We start from the raw sequence: 19,829 nt of genomic DNA, 5'->3' as shown, positions 1-19,829 counted from the left end.
CGCTAGTTCCGCCCTCACCGCCTCTTGGATGGATGTGGTAAGGGCCTGTAGGTCGGTTTTAGTGACCATAGCTGCTGTTAGGGTCTGCAGTTTCTCTTCGATCCTCTCGAAGGGAGCGGTGCCAGAGTCCGCAACAGACGGCGCCGCCATCTTGGGGCTGCTCGGCTCCCCGCTCGTGGTAGGATGCGGGTGCAGAAAAGTGTCCAGGGGTCTTTGAAGTTGTTTCCTCGGAGTCTGGGGGTTGTCTGGTCGCTTCGTGCGACCCATTTAGCCTTGGTAAGCGCTGTTAAGAGCTGATACGAGGGATGGTGGAGCGGAGCTCTTCTCTCACGCGTCCATCTTGGTCGGCACCTAAACCACGCCCTCGCCTCCCTGTCTTTGGGAGGGCTGGAATGAATTATTTCCCTGGGGTTCAGTGTGGCTGCTGGGCAGGCAGGTGGGCACACAATATTCTTGCTCTACTCCCTCCCGCGATGCCGGAGCCTATCCTGGCATCACAGCAGGGTGCACAAGATAGCTGAGCAACAAGAGCACAGAGGACGACGCTCTCTCACCACCTGGCTACAATAGACATCTCCAGCCCGCCCGCTCTTGGGCCCCACATGAAACAAGACTAACAAGGTATCTCCTGGGGCATTTAGGTTTTGCCTGGAAAGTGCTGCCCATGGCAAATGCCTTGTCAGCCTCATTGAAAATACAACACTGATTTTAGGAGATATTAAAGTATACTGAAAGTTTTGCTGTTTTTCCCTCCATTATCCATTCTGAAAGTTTTGCTGTTTTTCCCTCACAAAGTGCAGTGTGTATAACAGTGTTGTGACTCTAATGTGTAATGCACAGTACTTACTTGCATTCTAGGGGTTACACATCCCTTGTACGTGAGTATATGGCAAGCCATGTTATTGTTTATGTTCTAATTAAACATATCAACTCCCATCCCCTGCATTATATAAACACTTTATAGAGTGCTTTGTTCTATATTTAACATTCTCCCCTCCTCTCCAGACGCACACCCCACACAATGTTCTAGTACACGTTCCGCATTGCATTTTCAACACAAGACAAAGGAGCTTCTTAAACTGATTGTTTGAAGGAGCAAAACACAGGCTGATCCCTTGATTGCTTAGCCATGCTAAATTAAATGTTACAAAACACAGAATTGTCTCTGTACTGACAATGTCCCTTTTACATAAGGTAACCAAGTGTCACCTTTTACTGAAGATGGGGTTTGTTAACTAAACCATGGATTGTGTAGAATTAATAAGGGAAATTCAAACTAAAGACCAAGCTAGAAATATTATCTGAATATTTAGCTATTTTTTTTTTTTAAATTCTTTATTTAGGTCGTGCCAGATACCAAAATACATCATGTATACATTGTTTCGGTTTGCGCAGAAACCAACGTTTGCATGTGATGGTTAATGGTCGTTTTTACAATGGTAGGGCTTACGCAGAAGCCATTATTAGCATGTTGAGGTCGGTTCGTGTATTATAGAACAGACATGTTCATGGTCTGGCACTTTTTTTGATTTGTGATAACAAACAAGTACATGTAACAAGACATGTGAGAAGGAAATAAAAAAAGATAGAAAAATGGAAAAAAGAAAAGAGAACACTTATCTCTTAGTTTGGCTTTGTGGGTAGAGGACAGGCCTTGTTCCTTACCTAGGGGGTTAGCCGTGTGGTAGTGCTGTTGGGCCTTGGTTTCTATGTGCTGTGAATATTTAGCTATTTTGGCTTTGAAGATGCCTTTCACATGTTGACTTACACTATATTTTTACATATAGAAATATTCTACATTTCTATATCATAATTGATACAATATTGTACCGTAATATGATATATTATATTTAAACCATTGCTGCCCAGATGGACAGCATTTTTAAATGTGCCTAATCACATTATGGAGGATGTATTCACAATCCTGCAACAGAGGCTTTGAACCTATCTTCTCCTGTTAAGGAATATCCCTGGGCAAATAACTAGTCTATATAAATATACTGTGTTCTTTTAGAGCATCAACAGGTAATTGTGAGCAAGGCTGCCATTTTATAATATTTTAAAATTCAAATAATAAACAATAATGCTAACTTGTTCAAGGAGATTGTAATCTGATCACATGACAGCAGACATCAAGACTACTTATAAAGCATTGAGAAGTGGCAGATTGATGGCTGTTCCGCAAAGCTTACAATCTATCGACATCTAACCATTGAGACTAGATAATCAGTAAATTAACATTGTGACCTCTTTTAAACTTCAATTCAGTTTCCTGGACCTATATAAAAAGGTAAACAGCATATTTTCAGTTATTAGAATACTCAGTGATTCATTATGTTAATGCGAGGAAAATCGTGATCTACAGCAGTTACTTGGTATTTACACAGTGCTGTTTCATAAACTGGGGAATGACAAGGGATTTTCACATTCTGGAAAAACTAGCAGAATAAGTAAGTAGCCAAACTGTAGATCATTTTTCTAGTTTAACAAATTAAATCCCCTATATAATGCGATGCAATTTCTGATTTAATGGCTGAACCTGACAGATACGGTAAAATACCAGTACACTGCAAAGGGATAGGAAACATGCCAAGCGGAGTTTATTGCAATAGAGAGCTGCATGTTCAATAACTGGAAGCATAGCTGGAACATTTTCCTGATTTATCTATGTTGGCCATAAACTTGAAATTCACTTGAATTCACTTTGAATTCTGACCAATTCTAATTTTAGTAAATAATGATAGATCGGTATTCTGTACTGAACAGCTTACGGTTTTATCCAGATACATGCATGATACAGAACAAAGTGATAGGGACCCTGTATTGTAATCCTTCCAATGCTCTATAGAAGCAGACTCGATTTGCAGTAGTAGTGGTAGTAGAGAGAAATCTTATAGAACTTAAACAATAAAATCCTAAACTTAAATAAAGGACCACTAATGTCACCCAGTCCACTTTATCTGAATTAAACTGTCTGAGTGCAGTGGTTGCTATCATTTTCACTCTGCAATGTAAAATAGTACAGTTTTCTAGAAATGGTAATGTTTACATTGCCGGGTTAAACACACCTCTAGTTGCTTCTTCTAAACAGCCATTTGCGGTGCTTCCGTTCCACTGGCCGAGTAAAACTCGTGGCATAGGACTCAAAGCACTGAATTCAATGCTTACCCATAAGAATTATTGAATGTGCACATAACGCAGTACAGAGAAGAGGAGTCCTGCCCTGCAATATGCACTTTGTTATATAGTAGATAATTATATATTATTATTTTATCATTTATATAGCACCAGCAAATTCAGTAGTGCTGTATATATAGTGGAAATGTACAATTTCTATTGTTTTACTCAAAAATACACAAACAATATATATATATATATACACTGCTCAAAAAATAAAGGGAACACAAAAATAACACATCCTAGATCTGAATGAATGAAATATGTGCTCCTCCTGTTCCTCCTTGCACAAAGGCAGAGGTGTCGGTCCTGTTGCTGGGTTGTTGCCCTCCTACGGCCTCCTCCACGTCTCCTGATGTACTGGCCTGTCTCCTGGTAGCGCCTCCATGCTCTGGACACTACGCTGACAGACACAGCAAACCTTCTTGCCACAGCTCGCATTGATGTGCCATCCTGGATGAGCTGCACTACCTGAGCCACTTGTGTGGGTTGTAGACTCCGTCTCATGCTACCACTAGAGTGAAAGCACCGCCAGCATTCAAAAGTGACCAAAACATCAGCCAGGAAGCATAGGAACTGAGAAGTAGTCTGTGGTCACCACCTGCAGAACCACTCCTTTATTGGGGGTGTCTTGCTAATTGCCTATAATTTCCACCTGTTGTCTATCCCATTTGCACAACAGCATGTGAAATTGATTGTCACTCAGTGTTGCTTCCTAAGTGGACATTTTTTTATTTTTTTTTAAAATTCTTTATTTTTGGTGCAAATAGGATTAACAAACATTCCTGTGGTGCCACGACAGCAGGCACAGGTGGAGTAATGCTTACAACGTCATGGCATTATACAATTGCACATTTTTTATGAAATAGGATAACAGGCTGAGGATACAGGCTAAAAACGTAAGCTTATTTCACACGATCCGCATAATAACAGTGAGTTGGATCATAGAGATCTGTGCTTAGAGAGGTCGTAGTTAAATTCTCAGTAAACGTAATCAGGTCGCTGCAGTGGGTACACTGACACAAGCTTTAGACTCAACAGCACGTACAACAGGTAGCATGAGCGATTAAAGCAATATATTGTAACGAGTAGGCACAGAGATGTCATGAATGGCAATAATGCTGCACATATTATAAACAATAAGCATTTCATGTGAATCATTAGCTTGAAGTAATATTAGGTAGAGTAACCTAGCTGGTGGACATTTTGATTAGTGTTAAGTGAAGAATATACTGATGGTCAAACATGAGTAACTAATATGGAGCATAACTAGGTCATTGAGGTCAAAACATTAAGATAAAGTGTCGCAATATTACGGCAGCTTGTGAGTCACTGGTTTGGTACCGACAGGCTGGGTTTGGGCTGTAAGTCCTTTAAGGGACATGGGTACCGTACTCAAGAGTCTGTGGTACAATCAGCTGATTCCCCGGCTTGGTAGATCCATGTCACCTCTGGGATTTCTCCTGAGTGCCTGGCCGCAGTTTTGTGGCAGTGTTTGGTATGCGTTGTGCCCGTCTTCTCGTTGGTTCACGGCCTCCCTGGTCGACAGCGTCGATTCGCCCCTGGTTTGCTGTGTCTGGCCCCACTTCCTCCCTTTTGGAGCTGAGCCCTGCTGGCCCGAGGTTGTCGGGTACGTTGAGTGTGGGGCAGGTTGTGTGGGTCGGCAGGTCCCTCTCTGGGTTGTGAAGACTTGGGTGCTTGCGCCCGATATTTCCCGCCCTTGCGGTCGTCGCTGTGCGGTTGGTCGGGCTGCTGCTCTGAGGGCTTGTTGTGGGAGTCCGTAGTGGCGTCGGTGGGTCTCCGGACGGAGCCAAGAGGCCACCATTCGAGCCGCTTGACGGTGGGACAGTCCCATCTTGCATATGATTTTGTGGAAGCTTGTGCAGAGAAGGTCTAGCGCTTCCAGTTGGCGAGCGCGCGTGTAGTTGCTAGTATTCCCGCCTTTAGGCCCTTGCTGGGCGGCCATCTTGGGTTTGCCCTGGCAGGCTGGGGTTGCTGCTGGCTGCAAGGCTGCAGTCTTTTGTTGTTGTGTCGATCCGCTTGGTGTGTGGATACCGGGATAACCCCCTCCGGTCCAGGGGGGGGGGGCGGGGAGATCTGGAGTGCCTCTGAGGAGATCCGGTGCCGGAGAGAGCGGCCGCCTCTCCCCAGCCCCTGCTTCCGTAGGCCGCAGGTCTCTTTTCGGGTTTAGGGCTCCGACAGGCTCCGGGAAGGTGTCCATCGAGTCAGCGGTGCACACCCAGTGTGGGTAGCGCACCTTGGTGCTTGTGTGGGCTGGATAGCCTCCGTTATAGTCCATTTCGCTGTCCGCCCGGCAGGAGCTCCTTCCCTGCACGTCTGTGCGGCTTGGCGGTCAGACCCCGCCCCCCCTAAGTGGACAGTTTGATTTCACAGAAGTGTGATTGACTTGGAGTTACATTGTGTTGTTTAAGTGTTCCCTTTATTTTTTTGAGCAGTGTATATAGAGAGAAAATGAACAAAGTAACTGGAGTGGCCAGACAAGGTCTGGCCTTGTTGAGTGGAAAAAATGTAGTGGACAGATTTCTGGGGTTCTGCCCCGTTAAATGATAAGTTATCACACAGATGATCTCTACTAGTAAAGGAAAGCTCCCATAAAGGCTTGGAAAATGAATAAATACAGATAGGGATAAAATAACCTACACAAACTAGGAGATCACCTTAGCTGATACAATATATGTATCACTTAATATCCCAGAACGTCCCCACATATGGTAGACACCAAATTCGTAATAAGTAAAATGTACAAAAAGAAAATTAGCATATGGATCTAGCAAGGAACAACTTTAGCTAGATCTGTACATACAAAGACATTTGGTCCCCCTACTTATATGCACAGGTGGATACAAACAAATGCAATATTAACACCCGGCAAGAGTTAACAAATAAGGGGTCTATTGACTAAACAGTGGGTTGGTGAAAAGAAAAAAGTAACACAAAAATATATATATATATATATATATATATATATATATATATATCCAGCAATGAAGTGGAGCACTCAAAAGGACTTCTTAATAGTGAATTTTATTTAGTAAAAGTCGTTTACATCAACATGTAAATTCTGTGATTCGACGTTTCGACCCCTCAGGGTCTTTTTCAAGAACAATTTACAAGTGAACTGAGTATGCATTATATACAAATAAACAGCGTGCACTCACCAATCTCGTGTGTGTAACCGCCCATTCAAACCCGGAAGTGTCACGGAGACGAACCCACGTGATTTCCTATGCGTGCGTCAGTGCGTGTGACGTAATTGTGACGTCGTTGCTAGGTAATCTTTTATAAACAATCTATTCAATAGTGTGTAACCACAACCAGCCTTAGCAACTGGTTTTTTACAAATGAGAATGATCGATAAAGGCACAATCTCTAGAGGAAAATAAGTGAGAGGATCTCGTATGATCCATGCATAGCAATATAAAGCATGTGACCGAAGTGCCGAAAGTGCCCACACAGTGCTAAAAACATACCAAGTGTGTAGTGCCAAATAAAGATTAAGAACATAAGAGTGTAAGGCAACATCGGCCTCAGAGGTTGCAATTAAAAACAAAGGAGGAGAAAACTTAATGAGAATCTGGGCTAGAAATATATGTAGTATTAATACTTTGTAGCGGTAAGTAATTACTAAATTACATTAGCCAAAGCCAAAGAGAAAGCCATAAAACGAATGACATCGCCTGCAAATAGGGCCTCTCAAGCCAACAAAATGTATCTACCATTAACATTACATACAGGAACTACACAGATCCAAAGATCCGTGAACAAATATTGGGGTATCCTACGGTCAGACAAGAATTTGCCACCAATTTTTCAACAGCAACCCACGATCAGCCTCAAGAGAAATAAAAATCTGAGAGACCTACTGGTGAAAAGCGATCCGACTCCATGCTATCAAAAACATAGAGGACCTATTAAAAAAGGTTGCTTTAGATGTAGCGGCTGTGTGACATGTAGTCACATGAACACCAGTACCTCATTTGTCCACCCACATAGTGGCATTCGGATCCCTATTACGCAATACATCACATGTACCACTGATCACGTGATATATCTTATAACGTGTCCCTGTGGTCTCTCATACGTAGGGAAAACGGACCTCACGCTCAGGGATAGAATTAGAGGCCATAGATCGACCATCAACACGGCATTCAGAGATCAAAAATCGGATAAGCCGGTGGCTAAACATTTTCTCCTAGCTAACCATAGATTGCCCACTCTCCGATTCACGGCCATAGACCATGTCCCACCAAATCCGAGAGGTGGGGACAGGTCGAAAGCATTACTCCAACGGGAAACGTATTGGATACATCGACTGGACACAGTTATGCCCAAGGGACTCAATGAATTTATTACATTCTCCATGTTCTGCTAATTATACCTTGGACGCTATGTAAAAACAAAGCCATGGCAGTAAGAATTTCCATGGCTCTCAGACTATCCCTATCATCTATTGGTAATTATTAATTAATAATGAATTACGTAACTGTCCATTGATAACTTTGATGAAATAGTTAATATTGAGTATACAGTATGCTCATTTAGTAATTACTTACCGCTACAAAGTATTAATACTACATATATTTCTAGCCCAGATTCTCATTAAGTTTTCTCCTCCTTTGTTTTTAATTGCAACCTCTGAGGCCGATGTTGCCTTACACTCTTATGTTCTTAATCTTTATTTGGCACTACACACTTGGTATGTTTTTAGCACTGTGTGGGCACTTTCGGCACTTCGGTCACATGCTTTATATTGCTATGCATGGATCATACGAGATCCTCTCACTTATTTTCCTCTAGAGATTGTGCCTTTATCGATCATTCTCATTTGTAAAAAACCAGTTGCTAAGGCTGGTTGTGGTTACACACTATTGAATAGATTGTTTATAAAAGATTACCTAGCAACGACGTCACAATTACGTCACACGCACTGACGCACGCATAGGAAATCACGTGGGTTCGTCTCCGTGACACTTCCGGGTTTGAATGGGCGGTTACACACACGAGATTGGTGAGTGCACGCTGTTTATTTGTATATAATGCATACTCAGTTCACTTGTAAATTGTTCTTGAAAAAGACCCTGAGGGGTCGAAACGTCGAATCACAGAATTTACATGTTGATGTAAACGACTTTTACTAAATAAAATTCACTATTAAGAAGTCCTTTTGAGTGCTCCACTTCATTGCTGGATATATATGGGACGCCGGAAGCACCGAAGGCAAGATACCTGTATACATCATTCAGGGGTGAGTGCCTAAAGCATCTTTTGGTTATATATATATATATATATATAATAATCCTCTCGTATAAATGCAGGGCTAGTACTTATGAGCATAAGGAGTATTTGTAGGTAATGTCCAAATAAAGTCTCTAAATAAAGAATTTGTAGGGTACAGACAAAGTCTATTTATAACGATATTACAGCTGGCACAATGTACTGCTGCTATAAAGGAATAATGTGGTATGAAGTGGTCTAATGCAGAAAAATCTATAGTGATAGAGTCTTCTCTGTGATCTGAAATATAGAACAAACAGCCATAGTGCTCTCCATTAAAATAAAACATTCAAATTTATTATAAATAAAGATAAAATACACTCACAAAGGTGCAATGGAGTGGAACAACTATAGGGTCCTTTGGAGTCTGCAGAATCCAGTGGTCGCTGGAATAGTGGTGGAACACCTTCTTCCGGCCGGCTGGAAGGTCTCGATGTTGTGGAAGCAGTAAATTTCCCTTCACGTGCGTTCCACCTTGTACACCTGACCTGTGTTCCACTAGGACTCGATTTCTGGATGTTCGTGCAGCTGCTGCCGTAAAACGCGTTTCGTGACTCGGCAGGGTCACTTCATCAGAGGCTGGTGATGGTCTTGGTCTGACCCTTCAGTTTATATAGCACTTGCGATCACTTGCTATGAAAAACGGCTGTACTATTGGAATCAATTGTAGCATCAAAAGTGCCATTAACCCCTTAAGGATACATGACATGTGTGACATGTCATGATTCCCTTTTATTCCAGAAGTTTGGTCCTTAAGGGGTTAATTGTTGAAAAAAACACACATCATATCATACAGAGTATAAAAATTCAAAAACATATAGAAATAAATATGGAAATAAAAACAAAAATGCATAATAAATTAAATCATGCATAATACTTGATATCATTTAAAATTACCAACATGTCTCTTAATAATATATTATTTATATAGCACCAGCAAATTCAGTAGCGCTGTATATATAGTGGAAATGTACAATTTCTATTGTTTAACTCAAAAATGCACAAACAATATATATAGAGAGAGAGAAGCCTTCCATGCAGGGCCGGCCTTAGGGGTGTGCGAGCTGTGCGGCCGCACAGGGCGCCATGGTGCAGGGGGCGCCCTGCGGCCACATAGCTCACACGGCATGTCTGTTAGCCGCAATGCTAACAAGACATTTGCCTTGGGCGGCTGTCATGCCTTAACTATAATATCCCCTTACTTCCTGGTTCCACGGAGCTTAGCCACACCTCTTCATGACTCGGTCTCCCTATTTAATCTAACCGCACCAGCTGATCGAGGCTGGATTAATGAACTACGTTCTGTACTCACGAACCGGCTGCAACTTAGTTGTGAAAACCTGCTGTTACCGGACCGGAATAGAAGACTTCAAGTTCCCTTCGCCTCTCCTCATCCACGGCTAAAGCTGAACTCTATCCATGCAGGATAATCTGCCTCTGAGGAATCTCGGGAACCAGTGTTCTATAAGCCGGAAGCTAAGTAAAACTTCTCTGATAAACGTTGCATCTAAAGCTGTTATTTCCTGTCTCCAAAGTCCTTCGTTAAAGCCAACCGTTACAGCTAACTTCAACACATACTTGTCTCAGTTAGCTGCATCTATCTTTCTTCAGTTAAAGTCTATGGAACAGCTATTGTAACTTCTTATCATCTAATTAATTAATACTACTAAAGGACTCTTGCTGCTTCAGTTCCGTTTACTCCTTAAAGCTACAGTGCATATAACTGTGGACTTCATTTATCGTTTAATACTTAATGCTACAGTACCTGTATATTGGAATTAAAGTCAATACCAATTACTCCTAATAAATATTCGAACTATAAGAAATCTGCAGTTGTGTTCCTTCATATGAAATGTTTAAACGTGACAGATTAATCCAGCCTTTATAATGGATCCAGCAGATTTCGATTCTACTATAGCTACGCTGCATCAAAGAGTTGATACACTAGTCCAAGGTATGCAAGAACTGCAAGTTACTCACGAAAGACTTTTCACCTATGTCATAGATTTACAAACTCATCCTCCCCATACTACTCTGCACTCGGCTAGCGATCCTGCTGTGTGTAACCCTGAAAAGTTCTCTGGAGATCGTTCAAAATACAGGGAGTTTCTCAACTCTTGCAAATTGTTAATTGCTTTGAAACCTCGATCCTACCCTACAGAAAGAACTAAAGTTTGTTCGGTTATCTCATTTCTAAGAGGTGAACCTATGTCATGGGCCCATTCCTTTCTGGAAAACGATGACCCCATTCTAGATTCACTGGATGAATTTTTTGAAGCCATGTCTCTCCTCTATGAAGATCCTAACAAACAAGCTACAGCTGATTTAACAATCAGAACACTACAGCAAAGAAATAGACCCGTTGAAGATTATATTGCTGAATTCAAAAGATGGGCTGTAGAAACGCAATGGAATGACATCACTTTGCGCAACCAATTTCGAATTGGGTTATCTGAAGCTGTAAAAGACGAACTATCTAGAACAGAACTTCCTAGTACTTTGAACTCTCTAATTCAATTATCAATCAGCATTGACAGAAGATTAAGAGAAAGAAAGGCAGAAAAAGCCCTTTTACATTCTAAAGACCGTAAGCCTTTCACTCCCTCAAAAGCTCCAGAAAAGACTTCCTTACCAAATGAATCTATGGAAATAGGGGTAATACGAAGTCCTCTTACTCCTGCAGAGAAGAACCGAAGACGTCAATTAAACCTATGCATGTATTGTGCCTCTCAAGATCATCTGGTTGCTGTTTGTCCCTTATTAAAACGGACAAAGGCCGGTAGACAAGCTTATACCTCTGCTATCTTCAGTGCACTCCCTTCAACATCAACCAATCCGTTCTTAACTGTATCCCTTGTCTTACAGTGGGATAAGGTGAGAATTGTGACTGAAGCTCTCATCGATTCTGGTGCACATGGAGTATTCATCGATTCAACCTTCGTAACAAAGAATAGAATTCCTTGTGTTCAAAAAGCTAACTCTGTTCCTATTAAAGTGATTGATGGCTCCTTTATATCCTCGGGACCGATTCTTCATGAAACCATCCCTCTAAAGGTAACCACAAATCACATACATACTGAATTTCTAGTATTTGATGTTATTCCGTCACCTCTCTATCCCGTTATAATAGGGATCAACTGGTTAAGGAACCACAACCCTCAAATTTCTTGGTCTCCTTTCTCCATCACTTTTAACTCACATTATTGTAAAGAAACATGTTTACAACAAATTCCTATTCTTCAAATCTCTAAAGAACCAACCATACCCTCTTGTTATTCAGAATTTTCAGATGTCTTCAGTAAAAAAGAAGCTGAAACGCTCCCGCCTCATCGTGCTTACGATTGTCCTATAGACCTCATACCTGGTGCCCCAGTACCATTTGGGCACATCTACCCTCTCTCTGAGGCTGAATTACAAATTCTCAAAGAATATCTAGATGAAAATCTACGGAAAGGGTTTATTAGACCCTCTAGTTCACCTGCTGCCTCAAGTATGTTTTTTGTAAGAAACAAAGACCAGACTATACGTCCTATCATTGACTACAGAGCCTTAAATAAAATAACAGTTAAAAATCGTTATCCTCTTCCTCTCATCAATGAACTGGTTGAACGATTGAAAACTGCTACCATCTACACTAAGCTTGACCTTCGCGGGGCATATAATCTCATCAGGATAAAGGCTAATGATGAATGGAAAACTGCTTTCCGAACAAGATATGGCCTCTTCGAATATCTGGTGATGCCTTTTGGCCTCTGCAACGCCCCTGCAACTTTTCAACATTTCATAAATGATATCTTTAGAGACCTATTGGACGTCTGTGTCATCATTTATTTAGATGATATTCTCATATACTCCAACACTCCTGAGGAACATAGAAAACATGTCAGATGGGTGTTATCAAGACTCAGAACTCACAAATTATTCGCTAAACCCGAAAAATGTGTTTTTCACGTCAAAGAAATTACCTTCTTAGGTTATGTCATCTCCCCTCATTCAATAGGTATGGACAATGCAAAAGTCGATTGTATCATCAACTGGCCTGTTCCCTCTACAGTTAAAGAATTACAGCGATTTCTAGGATTCGCCAATTTCTACAGAAAATTTATTAAAAACTACTCTGAGATAGTTCACCCACTCAATCAACTTAACAGAAAAAATTATCCCTTCAATTGGAACGAGAAGGCTCAAACTGCCTTCACCGAATTAAAGAGAAAGTTTACAACAGCTCCTATTCTTCAACTTCCAAATCCTTCATATCTTTATGTCCTTGAAACGGATGCTTCGGAATTTGCAATTGGAGCTGTCCTCTCTCAACACAAAACTCCTCAAGACCCTCTTCATCCTGTTGCCTTCTTCTCACGATCATTATCTCCTGCTGAAAAGAATTATCCTACAGGAGAAAAATAATTATTAAGTATCAAAGTGGCTTTAGAAACCTGGAGACACCTTCTTGAAGGCGCTCGGAACTCTTTAATCATTTATACTGACCATAAAAATCTCGAATATCTTCACTCCAATAAAACACTGTCTGCTCGACAAGTAAGATGGAATCTCTTTTTTTCCCGGTTCAACTTCCAAATCGTCTTTAGACCTGGGTCTAGAAACAAAAAGGCTGATGCCCTTTCCAGGATCCATAAGGACACTGAGATTGAACCTCCTTCGCCTAAAGTCATTGGAATCTTATCTTCTCTTATTGACGACATTAAAGATCTCAGTGAAGATGCTCTCGAACTTCCTAAATCAATTAAATTATCTAAGAAAAACGGTCTCTACTATTTCAAAGACCGGATTTACGTGCCTCCATCCTTCAGAATTAAAGTACTCGAATTTATTCATGATTCTCCTCTGGCAGGTCATCCAGGTATAAAGAAGACCCTTGAATTGTCCAAAAGATACTATTGGTGGCCTCGTCAAGACCAAACTATTGAATCTTATGTTAAATCTTGTTCTGTATGCCAAAGATCAAAACATGTCCATCATCAACCATTTGGTCAATTATTGAATTTACCAATTCCTGAACGACCTTGGCAATCCATCTCTATGGATTTCTTGGTAGAATTACCTCCTTCTCATCATCACACTACCATTTTAGTGGTAGTAGACCGCTTCACAAAAATGTCTCATTTCATTCCTTTAAAGAAGTTACCTTCGTCCTCTGAACTTTCGAAAACATTTCTTGACAACATAGTTAAACTTCACGGACTGCCAGACGAAATCATTTCAGACCGAGGAACTCAATTTACCTCCAAATTCTGGACTGCCTTATGTGCCACTCTTCATATCCAACGTAAACTATCATCTGCATATCATCCTCAAACAGATGGACAAACTGAAAGAGTCAATCAATGCTTAGAACAATATCTACGATGTTATTGCTCTCACTTACAAGACGATTGGATAACTTGGTTACCAATGGCAGAATTCGCATACAATAACTCTTTTCATACCAGCAGTAAAATGACTCCATTTCTATCCAATTATGGATTTCATCCTTCCTCATTTCCTGCTCAGACAAGTTCTTCATCTAATCTCTCCGATTCGAATCAAATCTCTCATATGTCCTCTTTATTCAAAAAATTGCATGACAATCTTGAATTGGCCTCCTCCACTCAAAAGAAGTTTTATGATACAAAACGACAACCTTCACCTTCTTATCAAATCGGTGATCTTGTCTGGCTTTCCTCAAAGAACGTTTCTACAAACCGTCCATCAAAGAAGTTAAGTTCTCTTTTCCTTGGTCCTTTTCCAATACTATCGATTATCAACCGTAATGTTGTTAAATTGAAACTTCCACCTACTTTAAAGCTCCATCCTGTTTTTCATGTGTCCTTGCTGAAGCCTCATCATCCTGACCCTTTCCAAAGGAATGTCACTACTTCTCCTGACCCTATACTGGTCCAGGGTGAAGAAGAATACGAGATTCAAAGTATACTGGATTCAAGGTTCCATCGTGGCTCCTTACAATATCTCATCAGATGGAAAGGATATGGAGTTGATGAGGATACATGGGAAAACTCCTCTGACGTTCATGCTGACAAATTAGTTTCCCAGTTTCACAAACGCTACCCTTCTAAGCCAAGTCAATAGCACCCAGAGGTTGCTCATTAAGGAGGGGATACTGTCATGCCTTAACTATAATATCCCCTTACTTCCTGGTTCCACGGAGCTTAGCCACACCTCTTCATGACTCGGTCTCCCTATTTAATCTGACCGCACCAGCTGATCGAGGCTGGATTAATGAACTACGTTCTGTACTCACGAACCGGCTGCAACTTAGTTGTGAAAACCTGCTGTTACCGGACCGGAATAGAAGACTTCAAGTTCCCTTCGCCTCTCCTCATCCACGGCTAAAGCTGAACTCTATCCATGCAGGATAATCTGCCTCTGAGGAATCTCGGGAACCAGTGTTCTATAAGCCGGAAGCTAAGTAAAACTTCTCTGATAAACGTTGCATCTAAAGCTGTTATTTCCTGTCTCCAAAGTCCTTCGTTAAAGCCAACCGTTACAGTTAACTTCAACACATACTTGTCTCAGTTAGCTGCATCTATCTTTCTTCAGTTAAAGTCTATGGAACAGCTATTGTAACTTCTTATCATCTAATTAATTAATACTACTAAAGGACTCTTGCTGCTTCAGTTCCGTTTACTCCTTAAAGCTACAGTGCATATAACTGTGGACTTCATTTATCGTTTAATACTTAATGCTACAGTACCTGTATATTGGAATTAAAGTCAATACCAATTACTCCTAATAAATATTCGAACTATAAGAAATCTGCAGTTGTGTTCCTTCATATGAAATGTTTAAACGTGACAGCGGCATTTTCCAGGGGGCGGCAAAAAAAGCCGCCCCCAAATGTCTTGTTAGCCTTGCGGCTAACAGACATGCCTGGCTGCTGGGCGGTCGGGCGGCTGGCGAGGGAGCACTTCCTCTGAGCTGTATGCTCAGCTCCCTCGCGCGCCGCAGAGTGAGGCTGGGAGCCGGAATATGACGTCATATTCCGGCTCCTAGCCTCACTCTGCGGCGCGCGAGGGAGCTGAGCATACAGCTCAGAGGAAGTGCTCCCTCGCCAGCCGCCAGCGCCGCCCGACCGCCCAGCAGCCACTGGACCACCAGGGAGGAAGAACCCCCCCCCCCCCCCAGCATTCCCAAAGGTAAGGAGGCTGGGGGGGGTCTAAATAAATGTTAAAAAATGTGTTAATGTGGGTGAGTGTGTGTGTCTGTTAGTGTATGTTAGTGTGTGTCTGTTAGTGTGTGTGTGTGTATGTTAGTGTGTGTGTGTATGTTAGTGTGTGTGTGTATGTTAGTGTGTGTGTGTATGTTAGTGTGTGTCTGTTAGTGTGTGTCTGTTAGTGTGTGTATGTTAGTGTGTGTCTGTTAGTGTGTATGTTAGTGTGTGTCTGTGTCTGTTAGTGTGTGTCTGTTAGTGTGTGTCTGTGTCTGTTAGTGAGTGTGTGTGTGGCTGTCTGGCTGTGTGTGTGTGTGTGTGTGTGTGTGTGTGTGTGTGAGACTGTCTGCGCGTGTGTGTGAGACTGTCTGCGCGTGTGTGTGTGACTGTCTGCGCGTGTGTGTGTGACTGTCTGCGCGTGTGTGTGTGACTGTCTGCGCGTGTGTGTGTGTGACTGTCTGCGCGTGTGTGTGTGTGACTGTCTGCGCGTGTGTGTGTGTGACTGTCTGCGTGTGTGTGTGTGTGACTGTCTGCGTGTGTGTGTGACAGGGTGTGTGGGAAGGGGTAAGGAGTGGGGGAGGGGGGGACGGGAAGGGGGGGCGCTGTGAAGATTTTTTGCACAGGGCGCCCAAATGCCTAAGGCCGGCCCTGCTTCCATGTATGGTTTACTGTGTGATCTGGATATATGAATAGTGTAGAGGGGGAAGGAGCCATGTATTGCAGAACTTACTGTTATTTAGATAGAAGTGAAGTACAGAGAGAGACTTAATCCTGGCCCAGCACAGCATACACTCTGACAGCTAAAGAGTATATAAAGCAGTATACAACGCAGAGTATATAAAACTGTATACATGCAGAGCACACATGGGGAGATGTGTCCAGCAGAGATTTTTCTGCCCTCTGTGAAGAAGGATACAGCTATACAGAGAGAGCTTTGGATGCAATACAGAGCATGACGGGCTGTCTCTGTTTCTAGAATACAGAGGGGGGAAGTAAGGTAAGCCGCAGAGCTTGCTATCATATACCGTTCTGGCTGATGCTAGTGTTTTCAGTGCTGAGCACAGCCCCAAGCTCGCTCTCTGCTGGGAAACAGCTGATTACTGGCCCTCCCATCTGATGATGTCAGAGCAGTAATCTGATCCCTGCTGCAGGGTATAAAGGCTGGGACAGTGCACTCACACACCATTAGCTCCTGTGTCTGAGAGCCCAGAGCTGATCCTGCCAAGTGCACTCATCACACCTACTACCACCATCACTCAGTGACCATGTCCACCTCCCTGAGAGTCAGCCCCTCTGTACATGGGTACCACTTCGACACAGCCCTGCGGAAGAAGGCTTCTGCCAACATCTTTGAGGGTGTAGACCAGGATTCCCTGCAGAAGCTGTTCAAGAAAAGTGGGGACAAAAAGGCGGAGGACAGAGCTAGAATCATCTTCTGCATTGACCAGGATAATGAGGAGAAAGCACGGGCATTGGTGGCCCTAAAGCAGAGAACAAGAGACAAGATAATGCAGTTCCTCAAACTCAGAAAGATCGCCCTGAAAGTGATCTGAGCTCCTGGTCCGCAGAGCTGACAATCTAATCCAATAGTGATGGACAGAAGTGATCCTGATACTGTTCTGGAGAACTGCCATCTTCAGAGAAAGCGAACCATTAAGCACTGAGGCTGGTTTTGAGGTTTAACACTCCACTGGTCTGCAGAGCTTACATTCCAGTCCTGGAAGGCTAACCTGGAGGGTCCATAACCATGTCTAAAGACACAGTCTGTGATCCAAGGGCAGAAGAGTGCTGTGCTTCCCAGAGACTTGTTCAAGGAGATTGTGATCCAATCACGTGACAGCAGACATCAAGACTACTTATAAAGCAGAGAGAAGTGGCAGACTGATGACTGTTCCGCAAAGCTTACAATCGAGTCATTAAGCAGCAAGAGCAATTGCTCCTGACAGGCTGTTTCTAAGAGATCACCATCTATGCAGCAGAACTGCCACAAGAGAGTTGATCACCCTGAAGGGTAAAGACATTTCTGTGCCCTATACATACTTGAATTTGACATTGTAGCAGTGACTGATGCCCTGTACAGCCATTACCAGGGTGTAGAAGGAAGACAGACTCTCGTGTACCTGGTGCGGGTGCAGACAAAAACAATGAGAAGGTGTAGAGGACTGTGTTTTTTTTTTTGTTTTTTTTTTCCAAACAGAATGTATTGCATTCCTGTGAACTGGTGCTGCAATATTCAGTTGATTAAGCTATTCATTAGACATGTATGATATGTATGATAAATGTTAAAATAAATTTGCTTTATTCTTTTAATTTCTGCATCGTTCTGTGGGTTTTTTCATATTATTTCTTATCTCGAGCACATTGTTGCACCGATAATAATCTCTGGGATGACATATGGTCAATCACTGTACATGGCACCTTGCAATAGTGCCCTACAACACTAAGGGCGATGGGTAAAGTAAAACCACCACCAGACATAATATCAATAGAATTTTACATAAGAACATCAGGTATAATAACCCACTGACAGTCAAAGTTCTAGATCCGAAGCAATTGCTACACGTTTAGTGCTTTTAACCCATGACTAATATTTAGGCCTATGGACCTGTGTTTATTGTATATGGCATCTCAAATAACATTATAACAACCCAAACTCTAATTGTTCCTCAAACATCTATTACTCAATGTTACAATATCTGTCCCTTCAAATGTTACTACACTGACCTCATATGATACTATACAGCCTTATATGGCGTCTAGATCTGCAACACTGTATCATGCTTTGCTGGTTGTCTACCGAGCCCTGCCATGCTGTTTAACCCCTTAAGGACCACATTTCTGGAATAAAAGGGAATTATGACATGTCACACATGTCATGTGACCTTAAGGGGTTAATGTGTAATGCTCTTGTCAGAAAAGTGGGGGCACACACTGACTTTGGTTTAGTGTCAAACATGAATAAAACATGCATTTGCAATGCACAGATTTGAGCCTGAATGACTAACGAAGTGTGTGCATTATATCCTCAAATGTTTTCATAAATATACTGATATAATACAGTTTTCAAACACACAGTATATTAATATTGTAAAGTGTTTGTGTTTGTTCCCAAAGAGCGTGTCCATGTGCCCCTTAGTACTATGTAAGTGTAATGGAATGTAAATCTATGGCAATAAATAGGGTGACTGATAATACACTGTTCACTAAATACACATAAAGAAAGGAGTTTCAGGACTCCAATGGCTGACACAGAAACCGTTACCTGCTGTTTATAGATAACCTATTGATGCTGGGAATAATGAGTTAATCAGCAACAGCTCCTGCTAGCACAAACAATACGCCTGAAGTGTTAGAATTGTTTAAAGACATCCAATTAAAAGCTGACGTCATCATTCAAGTGGTTTCACTGGGTGTGTTTCTAGCCCTTTAAACTAAAACAGAAACTCAGAGCACAATACAGATTAACAAAATGCCTTAATTATCAGAAAAGACAATGTAATGCAAGCTGGGAAACCCCTATTCGACAGACTGTGCCTCTGGCAGTCACATCGGTAGCTAGGTTTAGAGGTTTTTTTTCCCCACTAAACAGAGAATTGCAATACATAGAAAAACAAACTGCAATATTTAGACTAAAGCAGTCATATTGCAAACATTCTTTTTTTTTTTTTTTAAATTCTTTATTTTTGGATGCATGAGTGAACATATCAGCTTATTTTGCCACAATAGCAGTGATAAGCTCGGTAATACAATGCTTCACAATTATGGCAGTTGAGAAATGCAAAATGTTTTAAGTATATAGGTAATGAGTGGTAGCTGGTAGCGAAAAGCAGTACATATGTCAAGTATTACGGTTCACAAGTAATTAAAGCAAGCTATATACATTCACCTGAACATAAATATCACTGTGAGTGAGGATCATGTAACTGTTAAGCAAGCGGTGCACGTTACAGGCTGTCTGGATTCATGCTTCTGCGCTTAGTTCTAGTATGTTGAGTGTTCTAGCTTAATGCTATGTATGTTGAATGTGCAGATACTGGTTGAATTAGTCATAGTAAGTGTAAGCAGGAACATGAGTGTGTCAAGCTGGAAGGAACTATGCCTAGACTATATGCCTTATGCAGAGAGTTGGTAGCCACAGAGCCTAAAGCATACTGTCAATCAGGTGACCCATGTGTGTTGGAAAAGTCCA

At 41.9% G+C, this 19,829-nt stretch overlaps 1 protein-coding gene across 1 annotated transcript; it reads left to right on the top strand.

The window, feature by feature from the left end:
* Window positions 1–16,817: 16,817 nt before the first annotated feature.
* On the top strand, window positions 16,818–17,950 carry TCIM (transcriptional and immune response regulator). The gene has a single exon (XM_063445537.1). It carries the CDS (start codon window positions 16,906–16,908, stop codon window positions 17,191–17,193), a length of 288 nt encoding a protein of 95 aa, XP_063301607.1. The 5' UTR covers window positions 16,818–16,905; the 3' UTR covers window positions 17,194–17,950.
* The last annotated feature ends 1,879 nt before the right edge of the window (window positions 17,951–19,829 follow it).

Source organism: Pelobates fuscus, chromosome 3, assembly GCF_036172605.1.
Source record: "Pelobates fuscus isolate aPelFus1 chromosome 3, aPelFus1.pri, whole genome shotgun sequence".
NCBI lineage: Eukaryota > Metazoa > Chordata > Amphibia > Anura > Pelobatidae > Pelobates > Pelobates fuscus.
This window is presented reverse-complemented; position numbering and strand designations above follow the sequence as displayed.

Excerpts from the sequence above, each read along its gene's own strand:
- TCIM (XM_063445537.1), top strand. The coding sequence starts at position 16,906 with ATGTCCACCTCCCTGAGAGTCAGCCCCTCTGTACATGGGTACCACTTC.